Below are 11440 nucleotides of genomic sequence, written 5' to 3' on the forward strand. Positions count from 1 at the left end.
CTTTATTGTCTTGTACAAAGGATTTCCCAGCACTGTAGACAAAGTCTCCCTTCCATCTCTGTGCCCATCCTCCCAAGGTGACTGGCTCACTTGAGAACCTGGGGCCCACGGGGCAGGGGTGGATGTCTCTTGGCCATCCTGTACCACTGAGATTCTCTTTCCCCAGCACAAACAGGTGAGGGAGCTCTAGGCAAACTGTGTGCCCTCCAGGGTCACACCTCAAGGTCCACTCCTGCCTTCTTGCTGATCTGGACCACAGTCAGCACCTCCTTGTGACTACCAGACCTCCCACCCCATGGCTCCAACATCTAGCCCTCCAGCAGAGACAGTCTAGTCTCCAGCCACCCCGGTGGGAACTGAAGAGGCAGACAAGGGCTGGGTTGGGGCCACTGTCCTTAGAAGTAAGAGTGAGACCTGCCTCTCCACCAAAGGCCTCAGCCCAGCCTAGAGCAGATGGGCAGCCCTGGAGGGAGGGCGGCCAGCTCTCCCCAGGCTCCCCATGCCTCCTGCACGTGCTCTCCTACTGCTGCTCTCATTCAACACGTCGTGTTCTTTTCTCTTCATCTGACCACTGAATCTGGCGATACGATGTGTCTAGGCCTGAGCTGCTTGCATATGTTAAAACACCAAAGTGGCAGGAAGCTGCTGTCAGGCTGCGTGCGGGCACCTGGTCTCCAAGCAGACAGAGGGTGGGAGACTGCCCAGGGCCACAAGCACCCCCACGTCGTGGACACCGTCCAGAGCCGTGCTCCCTGAAAGGGATGTGCCAATAACTCAAGGCGCCCCTGGGCCAGGGTAAGCCTCACTCCCAGGTAATCTGTGGAGTCCAGAGTTTATTGCTTCTTTTTGTGCTTGATTTTGAACCTCTTGGATGAGGGAGCAGTGCTAGATACCCTGGGATCTCTGGAGTTGAGACCATTTGCGAATTTCATAAGTGGCTTCCGTGGTGTGGGCCTCAGGGTCGCCAACACTTACCCTTCCTATGGTGACTTATCTGCAGGCACCAGGAGCAGCCCCAGAAGAGATGTTTGCCCCTCTGCCAGGTCCCAGGCGGCAGGGGCTTTGCTAGCCATATGGAGAAGCGAAGGGCCCTTCAGAGGCTCTCGGTGAAGAAGCAGCCTTGCCCGGCACTTGGACGGCTTGGCTGTGTCTTGCCAGAGGCGGTCAGTGTTAGAGGCCCATCCACAGTTGGTCTCCTGGCTCCACCTGGCAGCAAGGAGCTGCTTCTGAGAATTTTTCTCTCTCTCCCTCCCTGTTGGGTGCAGGGGAGCCTAAAGCGGAGGGGTTTCTTTGATTTGCTGCATGAGAAGTGATTTGCAATGACAAGCTTTACTTTTGGAAGGTTTTCTGGTGGCTGATTGCTGCTTATACCATAGAGCAGTGACGTTTTGTTCAATCTCTCTTTGTATGCACTTTTCTTCAGGACCACAGCACGCCAGGGAGAGGTGGGTGGGGAGCAGCACCTGCAGTTGCAGGAGGCTGGTCTCCGCAGGTTAGAGAACAGCCTCTCTTCCCTACAGAACAATTTCATCAACCTCAGCTTTCTCCGCCTCTTCCGTGCTGCCCGGCTCATCAAGCTGCTGCGCCGAGGCTACACCATCCGCATCCTGCTGTGGACCTTCGTCCAGTCCTTCAAGGTGAAGCCCAGGCACGGCCCTCGTGCCCTGACCCTCCCCTGTGTGATGCACAGTGCTGTGGCCACCACCTCCTCCTCGCCACCAGAGCAGCCCCTCCTCGTGGAGGCTCCTTGTTGGCACCCGTTATCCTATTGTAGTTTACAAAGACATTTTAAGTGATCCAGAGAGCATCTTGGTAATGCTCACTGACTCTGAGGTGGGTTCTATGACTGATTATAGACGAAGGAACTGAGGCGGTCTCTTGGTGGAGGGGCTTCATGGTCAGTGGGGGTGGATTTGTGGTCGCTGGGGTCTGGGTGGCCCCAGAGACCCGGCCACCGTCCACTCTGCAGATGAGGCCCGAGCAAGGTAGCTGGGCAGCCCTCCCTGGAGGTGCCCTGTCCTCTGTATGTCTCCACAGGCCCTGACCTACGTGTGTCTGCTCATTGCCATGCTGTTCTTCATCTGCGCCATCATGGCATGCAGGTGGGTGCGCCTGATGGGTCAGGGAGCAGAAGGGGCCCCTGTGCCCTGGGGCAGAAGGGCACTGATCATGGTCATCAAATAGCATCAGTGACAGATTGGCACTTGGGGAACATTTCTGTGTTTGAAGCACTTTATGAACTTAATTCTCAGAAAGGCTGTTCTACCGATAAGGACACGGAGGCTGGGCACCACGGGTTTGGGCCTGTCACCCAGAGTCCACTAGTGAGGCGTAGCTCCACCGTCTGTGGGAAAATGCTCTGCTGTGCTCCTGAGTGGAACCCCATTGGGCTGTTAGGGTGTTGATGGGCATGTTTGATTGGGTGCCGGGCCCCCATGGTGGTGGAGCTTTTGAGCACATCTGCCTAGTTCTGAGTGGCCTGCAAAGCACCAGCTGGTCATTCTGTTAGTCCAGAGTGTTGACCTGATCCTTTACAGGAAGTTATATATTACAGAAGAAAAAAGTCAACAGGATCACAGCAGATCACTGTCCTGTCAAGTTCAGCTTGGATAAGTTAGATTGCCTTTATTTTGCCAAAGAACCCTTTGTCAGCTACTTAGAAAAACATTTAAAAGAAAGCAGTGTTCCAGTTTTAAATCTTTGGCATCTGGCCACTTTTCAACAGTAGGATGGGAGATAGATCCAAATGTTAAATTATGGTGGGAGAAGCCATTGTCTTAAAGGTTAGCTGAGAAGTGATTTTTAAACTCTACTTCAGGGATTGAAAAGGTTCTCTTCCTTTAAAATTTGCTGAGATCTGATCCTATTTAAAATATATATATATATTTGTGCCTGCTTTGGTTTGGGAATTTATAAGACCAGAAGGGTCACTGATCTTTGTTTTTGGTGAATATGTGATAGTTCATAGATTTTTCAGCCAGATTCCAGATTTTAAGCCAAGTACAGTTACTGACTTGTTTGCATTCCTAACCCTAAAAATAAATCAATTAAAATGGATAAAAAGCCCATTGTGATATTTGCACAGAAATTTAGAAAGAAACTTTCAAGTTGACCTCATAGCTATTACCAATAAAATTATTGCTTCGGAGTCATTGATGACAAGGTGAAATTTCAAATGCTTCCTGTCTTATATATAGCGCAGCCCATGTAAACTTAGCTCCGGGTGGCATTTTTACTCGGCATGCGGATTTGCAGGTGTAGACATGCGGAACTGGGCAGGGGGGCGGGCAGTGACATGTTTGGCTGGAAGTGCTGACCCCTCCAGCCCCTGCCGCAGTGGTGGTGGCTAAGGGCAGCGTCCTGTGCCTTGTGGGTCCTCACGTGCACACATCCTCTTCTGCCTGGCCACAGCTCCTGAGGACCCAACAGGACCAGCCTGCAGCGTTCTTTCTCATTTCAGGTTTTTGGAAATACTGCCCTGGATGATGACACCAGCATCAACCGGCGCAATACCTTCAGGACGTTTTTGCAAGCCTTGATGCTGCTGTTCAGGTGTGTTGTTTGGGGAGTCAGCGCAGGCTCAGAGGCTCCTCCATTCAGGAGGGACAGGGCGTGTGCCGACCCAGAGGGCCACCCCCCTCCGACCCCCAGCTTGTGCTGGCTTCCCCTCAGTGGGCCTTCCCAGCTTCTTCTCCCCTCTTCCTCCTTCCTTCCCTAATGGTTCCTGGGTCTTGGGACAGATGGAAGGGAAGTCCATGAGGGAGGTCAACCTGAGAGCCCCAGGTGAGGCTGGCCTTGACCACCTCAGCTCAGATCCCTGGGGGTGGCCAGAAGGCCTCTGGTGAAGCTGCAGCCAAGGGTCTGGGAGGACAGAAGGTGTCCAGCAGGGCCTTTTTCGGTGTGCTGGCCATAGGCTTTGCATCTGCTCACCTTGTTGAATGCAGGGTCTGTGGGATCGGGGGCAGGGGTGGGGGCAGGGCAGGGGGACACAGAATGTGCTACTCAGGGACCCAAGGAGCTCAACTGGCCAGAGTGAGTGCCTCCAGTGCCCCATGGCTCAGAGGACTGCAATCCCCTAGGCTCCAGGCTCCAAGGCAGGCAGAGTAGCTTGTTTCTGGCTCAAGCACCTCCCTGTGTGCTCGACAGGGCTGCATGTCAGCTTCTGTTCCGAGACGTGACACACTGTCTGTGGCCCATCCTGGCTTGGGGGCTGTGGGGAGGGGGTGAATGTGTCTCACTGCCTCCGTGTCCCCTTCGTTAAGGCAAGCCCAGCACATGACCCTAGGAGGGAAGAAAGGAGCTCTTCGCAGGGACTTGTGGAGGAGGGGTGCTGACATAAAACCCTTCCTGAGGTGCCCACACGCGTGTTTGTTCATGCAGATGCACCAGGATGCTGTGAGGCCTGTGCTGGGAGATGCCCAGCGCGGTGAATCCCAGGCAGATGCATTCCAGGGCCCGTGGAGGTTCTTCTTTTTATGGAGGGAGATCAGACCGATCTGCTTAGCTAAGCTGCCTGGAGAGAGTTGTCTGACTCTTGTTTTTTAAATCAGATAGACAAGTATCCTTAGGCCTACACTTTCTCCAAATGACATCATTTCTCTGGACTTTAGCTATTACGTTCATTTCATCTCGTCATTAATTAACGTCCTGCCTCGTGCTGCAAGAGTTGAGGCAGGCCTATGAAACCAGCCTCAGTTTTAAGTCTTTGTTCTCAAAGATCTCTTTTCCTCCCTGGTCTCTGTGTCACGTGTGAGCACCAGTATCAGTCAGGCCTGGCATTGGACAGCTGCCCTGCAGGAAAAGCCCCCTACTCCTAGCCATTGTTAATGGGAAGTGGGCTCCACTTGTGCCGAGAGCTGGCCATGCAGGCACACCCAGTGTCGGGGGGTGCCCAGGCCTCTGGTCTGCCTGCTAGTCTAGTGCACATCTGGCCCTCGTGCTGGCCACACACCCAGGGACAAAAGTCCATGAAGAAAGGTCCTCCAGGGTGGCCACTCAGGCTGGTGGGGCTGTTCTTGGTGTGTTCAGGAAACAGCAGACGCTGGTGTGGCTGGAGTGGACTGAGCAGAGACCACGGGGAAAGAGCAGGCTGCGAGTTTCACAGAGCTGTGGGCAGTTGTGTGAATGTTGGCTTTTGCAGTAAGTGAGGGGTCATTGAGAGGAAAAGTGACTGATCTCACCTGTGTGTAGTGGACCCAATTGGCCGTTGGGTGGGGCAGAGCAGGAAGATCCATGAGGAAGCTATTGCAGCAGCTCAGGGGAGGTGGTTGTTGCTTAGCCCAGGGTGCTGAGAAGTGGTAAGAGTCTAGCTGGTTTTTGAAGGTAGATGAGCTGATGAAGCTGGTGAGAAGGAATGGAGGCAGGGATGCCTGCAGTATACTTGGCCTAAGAAATGGGATGGAGCCCCCATTTCTTGAATCAGGGAAGGCTGGGATGGCACATGCCGGGTGAGGGAGGCCAGGAAGGGCTGTGTTGGCTTCGAGATGCCAGAGGTCCATGAAGGGGCGCTCACCATAGTGCTGACTTTTGGTGCAGTGTCTTGTTGTCAGTAACTAGTTCTTTCCGAGTTAATGATCAGTTTGAAAACCTAATGCCAGAGGATTCTTTTTAAGAAGCAGGCATCTCTTACCTAGACCTTACATATGAGTGGGTTCTCTGTGGGAGGGAGCCCAGGGAGGGTGTGCACTTGAGCCAGCTCTTCTGAGATTTCTTCTCAGGCTGGCCTGGGCCTTCCTTTGTGGGTCTCATGGCTCTGCCCTTCTTCTCAGGGGTGCCACTGGGGAGGCCTGGCATGAGATCATGCTGTCTTGTCTCAACAACCAGGCCTGTGATGAGCACACCAATGCCAGTGAGTGTGGGAGCGACTTTGCCTACTTCTACTTCATCTCCTTCGTCTTCCTTTGCTCCTTTCTGGTAAGTCCTGGTCACTGTGCCCATGTGTCCACCTGTCTCAATCCATCCCAGGCCCCCCTTCCATCTCTCACTGATCCCTGATACTGATTCATGTCACATTACAAGCGGATTCTGTGTTGATGGTCCTGTTTCCCCAGAGACGATGACCTCTAAAAGGACCCACTCTGTCATGAGCTCCTGTGGGCCTTGCCTTTCCTTCTCAGAAAGGGTTTTAAGTTTCCATGGGACAACTGTCCTTTAGTCTTTAGCCTCTGCCATGGTGATGAGTTACAAAGAAGCAGCACTCCAGCTGGTGTGCCTGGGGCAGATGAGCCTCAGGAAACTGGTTGTTGGGGTGGTAAGTGGACTAGGTCCAAGTCAGCAGACACCTCTGGGAAACTTTGAGCAGTGGCATGACACAATCTGGTTGATACTTTAAAACCTTGCTCTGGCCTCTGGTCAGGAGAGGCTGAAGAGTGGTCAGGAGATGGTTGGAGGTGACAGTGCCTAGAGAAGGGTGGGGATGAAGGGGGTTGAGCTGCACTTTAAAGACAGAGCCAACATGACTGATGAGTAAGCACAGGCATGAGGGAAAAAGAGAAAGAAAGCCGCACCTGCCATTCGCTGGGGTGCTGGAGAAACAGGCGCTGGTTCACGCCAGTGAGAATGTGACGAGGTGCAGCAGCTGTGGAAGACAGTCTGGTAGCTCCTCAGTAAACTGAAAATAGAATGGCAGTGTAATCCAGCAACTCCACTTCTGGGCATATGCCAGAATTGAAGACAGGGACTTGAATAAATATTTGTACACATATGTTCATAGCAGCATTATTCACAATGGCCAGGAGGTAAAAGCAACCAAAGTGCCCACCAACAAGTGATTGGTACACAAAATGTGACATGAACATACAAGGGACTATCATTCAGCCTTAACAAGAGAGGCAGTTCTGGCCCATGCTTCAATATGAATGAATCGTGAAGTCATTATGCCAAGTGAAATAAACCAGTGACAAAAGGAAAAATAACTGTATGGTTTCACCTATCTGAGGCCCTCGAGTGAAGTTCACAGAGACAGAGTAGGATGTAGGATGGCGGGTGCCAGGGACTGGGGGAGGGGTGGGAGTTAGGGTTTAATGGGGTCAGGGTTTCAGTTGGGGAGGATGGAAGAATTCTGGAGATGGACGGTGGGGATGATTGCACAACAGTGTCCGTGTGCTTGATGCCGCTGCACCGTGCACCTAAAAGTGGTTAAATTGGTCAGCTTTTTGCTATGTATGTTTTACCACAATTTAGAAAATGGTATTAGAAAAGAATTAACATCAATCCTATCCAAACTCTTTTTATTTTTTTAGAGGGGGGAGGGAAAGAGGGAGAGAGAGAATCTTATGCAGACTCCATGCTGATTGCGGAGCCCGACGTGGGACTCCATCTCACGACCCTGAGATCATGACCTGAGCTGAAATCAAGACTCGAACGCTTAACTGACTGAGCCAACCAAGTGCCCCCTATTCAGATTCTTTCAAAAAGTAGAAGAGCAAACACCTCCTGACACATCCTGGGATGCTGCCATTGTCCTAATACCAAAGGACCTAATTACCCCGAGCAAAGATGCCACAAAAAAAGAAAACTACAACCAATGTCCCTGATAAATATATAGTAAGAATCCTGAACAAGATACTAACAGACTAGTTCCAACAACACATTAAAAGGATTATACACCATGATCAAATGGGATTTATCCCAGGAATGCACGGATGCATTTTCAACATACAAAGATTAACCAATGTGATGAGGAAAAAACCCACATGATTATCTCATTGGTGCGGAAAAGCATTGGACAAAATTTAACACCCTTTCATGACAAAAACACTTAGCAAACTCGGAGTAGAAGGGAACATCCATAACATGATGAAGGACATTTATGAAAAACCTACAGTTAACATTATACTCAGTGGTGAAAGACTACAAACTTTCCCCCCAAACAGCAGGAATTAGACAAGGATGCCCACTTTTTTTTTAATTATGTTAATCACCATACATTACATCATTAGTTTTTGATGTAGTGTTCCATGATTCACTGTTTGCATATAACACCCAGTGCTCCATGCAGAACGTGCCCTCTTTAATACCAATCACCAAGGATGCCCACTTTTTATCACTTCTCAACATTGTGCTGGATGTCCTAGCTAGAGCAGTTAGGCAAGAAAAAGATATAAAAAGCATCCAAATTGGAAAGGAAGAAGTAAAGTTATCTCTATTTGCAGATGATACTATTCTATATGTAGAACATGCTGAAGAACACACACACACACACACACACGCTACTACTAATAATGAGTTAATCAAAGTGTCAGGGTATAAAATCAGCACATAGTAAACAACCAGAAAAGGAAATTAAGGCAATAATTCTAGTTCCGGTAGCACCCAAAAGGATAAAATATCTAGGAATAAATAAATACCCATGGGGATGAAAACTTGTACAGTGAAAACTGCAAAATATCACTAAAATGAATTAAAGAAGACCTAATTAAATGGAAAGACATGCATGTCCATGGATCAGAAGACTTAATATTGGTAAGGTGGTAATGTCCCCACAAAGTGAGCTCTAGATTCAGTGTGATCCCTGTCAGAGCTCCAGTGGCCTTTTTACAGGAATGAAAAAGCTGATCCTCAAATTCATATGGAATGGCAAGGAGCCCCAAATAACAAAAAATCTTGAGAATTAAAGACCAAGTGAGAGAACTAACATTTCCCTATTTCAAAACTTACTATAAAGGTACCATGAGTAAAAACAATGTGGCTGAAGAGATACTTTTCCAAAGACATACAGGTAACCAACAGGTACATGTAAAGGTGCTCAGCATCACTTATCATCAGGGAAATGCAAATCAAAATCCTGAGAGCCAAGATATGGAAACAACCTAAGTGTTCATCAACAGGTGAATTAGATAAGGAAGATTTGGTGTGTGTGTACACACGCACACACGCCCACATTTTTCAGCAATGGGAAAGAAGGAAATCCTTCTGTCATTTGTGACAACACGGATGGATCTTGAGGGCATTATGCTAGGTGAAAAAGGCCAGACAAGGGAAGACGCATACTGCATGTATAACTTATATGTGGAATTTTTTTTAGAGGTCAAACCGTAGAAACAGTAAAAGAGTTGTTGCCAGGGACTAGAGAGTTGGGGAAATAGGGAGAAGTTGGTAAAAGGGCACACACTTTCAGCTATAATATGAATAATGTCTGAGGATGTAAAGTAAAACATGGTGACTATAGTTGATAATACTGTATTGTATAATTGAATTTTTCTGAGAGTAGAACGTAAGTGTTCTACCAAAAAATATAGGTGATGGATGTGTTAATTAGATGGTAGGAATGATTTCACAATGTTTATGTATGTATATATACCACAATATGCACTTTAAGTCTCTTATAATTATGTCAGTTATATATATCTTAATAAGGATGATACCGGGGCAGTATGGTATTGGCATAAGGATAGACCAGTGGAGTGGGATGGAGATTCCGGAAATAAATCCAAATATCTATGGACAATTTATTTTTGAGAAGGATGCCAAAGCTGTTCAGTATGGAAAGAATAGTTTCTTTAAGACATGGTGAAGAGACAACTGGATGTCCACATGCAAAAAAATAAAGATGGACCCCTACCTCAGCCCATATACAAAAATGAACCCAGAATTGATGAAAGAGCTAACACTACAAAACTCTTAGAAGAAAGCATAGGGGGCAGAACTTCATGATCTCGGATTTGTCAGAGGATTCTTAGATTCAACACCAAAATCACTAGCAACAAAAGAAAAAAATAAATTAGACTACTCAAAATTAAACACTTTTGTGTGTCAAAGGGGATTATAAAAGATGTAAAAATACAATTTAAGGAATGGGAGAAAATACTAATCCACATATTTTATGAGGGGATAATATCCAAAATACATAAAGAACTCTTAGAACGGTACTACAAAAGACAACCATATAAAAAATGGGCAAAAAATCAGAATAGACATTTTAGCCAAGAAGATATACAAAGTGGCCAACAAGCACATGAAGACATTCATCATCTTTGGGCATTAAGGACACTCAAAACCACACACTTCCTTCACTCACTAGGATGGCTATAATGATAATTTTTTTTTCGGGGGTGGCTGCATACTAACACAACTTGGTAGTTTTTATTGTCTAGGACAATGGTCACAGACCACAAAGACTCGGGAAGACCCAATGCTTGGGCCCAACAAGAGACAATACTCTCCCTCGCAGTTCAGAGTCCTCTGGGCTGTAAGGGGACAGGCTTTTTCTTACGTGGCTCTGGTAGAAGGTCCATGACTGTACTCAGTACAAGAAGAGCCATCTCTGAGCCGACTTATGTGGGGGTGGGTGGATAAGGTGGCCATCCTCATTTCCATTACTCGGGTGCAACCCTGAAGACCTGGATGTGGATGGCCGAGTTGTTGCGGATGCGGGTCAGTGGCTCTCGTGTATCAGTCTCTGGTTCCAGCTCATCGAGAAGCTCCACAGTGGAGGTATTGGCAGCCACCTGCAAGGACCCGAAGCTGCCTGCCTGAAGCTGTAGGGCAATGCTGATGGCACGGTTGATGGCCAGGCCCAAGCCATGAATGCAGATCTCACTGCATGAATTCTGACCCCGAGCCCCTCCGTCCAGAAGCTTTTGGCAGCGGGCCAACTGGGCCTTAAAGTCAGTCTTCATGTCGACATAGATGTCATTGGGCCTCCAGGGCAGGTGGTGGGGGAGCCGCTTCCGAAGGGTATACTCCACTGGGTCCAGCTCAGCCTCGACGGCCCCACGGGGCTCTCGGTTTTCTGCCATGCTGTGTGCCACTCTCCGGTCCACAGTCCCCTTCCCGAGCACGCGGCCCGCTCCGGGCCAAGCCACTCAAGCGCTGTGCCCACCCGCTCGGACTGAGCGTGCGGCACCGGACACGCAGGACCGAGGAAGAGAAGAAAAGCCGCGCGCCGGAGGATCGCGAGACTGCGGCTGCCCTTACGGCTCAGGGATCCTGAAAGATAATAATTTTTTTAATGGAAAATAACCAGCATTGGCAAGGACATGGAGAAATAGTAACTCTTGCACATTGTGATAGGAATGTAAAATGTAGCAACTTTTGTGGAAAACAGTTCAGCCCAAAGGTGGAAACAACCCAAATATCCATCAATGGATGAATAGATAAACAAACTTGTATATACCTACCATGGAATATTATTCAGCCTTAAAAAGCAATGAAGTTCTGACCCAAATGAATGGCTGAGCCTCAAAAAATCACGCTAAGTGAAAGAAGTCAGGCACAAAAGGCCCTATATGGTTCTGTATTGTAGGATTCCTTTTATGTGAAGTACCCCAAATAGACAAGCCAATAGATGCAGAACAGAGATTGCTAGGGAACGGGAGAAAGGGGAAATAAGTGACTGACTGCTTACTGTAGGAGGCATTTTCTGGGGTGATAAAGAATTTTTGAGGGGCACCTGAGTGGCTCAGTCATCAAGCGTCTGCCTTCGGCTCAGGTCACGATC

General features: G+C 48.6%; 2 protein-coding genes across 2 annotated transcripts; one reads left to right on the forward strand and one right to left on the reverse strand.

Annotated features, from left to right (window-relative positions):
* The first annotated feature begins 1073 nt into the window (after positions 1 to 1073).
* Positions 1074 to 6059, forward strand: LOC148162708 (voltage-dependent N-type calcium channel subunit alpha-1B-like). The gene is made up of 6 exons (XM_088017528.1): positions 1074 to 1163; positions 1521 to 1637; positions 2038 to 2106; positions 3461 to 3552; positions 5769 to 5913; positions 6051 to 6059. The coding sequence occupies exons 1-6, from the start codon at positions 1074 to 1076 to the stop codon at positions 6057 to 6059; spliced, it is 522 nt and encodes a 173-aa protein (XP_087873654.1).
* Positions 6060 to 10316: 4257 nt separating this feature from the next.
* On the reverse strand, positions 10317 to 10739 carry LOC114204108 (ribonuclease P protein subunit p20-like). The gene has a single exon (XM_028097311.2). The coding sequence runs from the start codon at positions 10737 to 10739 to the stop codon at positions 10317 to 10319; it is 423 nt and encodes a 140-aa protein (XP_027953112.2).
* Positions 10740 to 11440: the final 701 nt, after the last annotated feature.

This window comes from Eumetopias jubatus, unplaced genomic scaffold (assembly GCF_037043125.1).
Source record: "Eumetopias jubatus isolate StellerSeaLion01/CBP00866 unplaced genomic scaffold, mEumJub1_p1.0 scaffold_13, whole genome shotgun sequence".
Classification (NCBI taxonomy): Eukaryota; Metazoa; Chordata; class Mammalia; order Carnivora; family Otariidae; genus Eumetopias; species Eumetopias jubatus.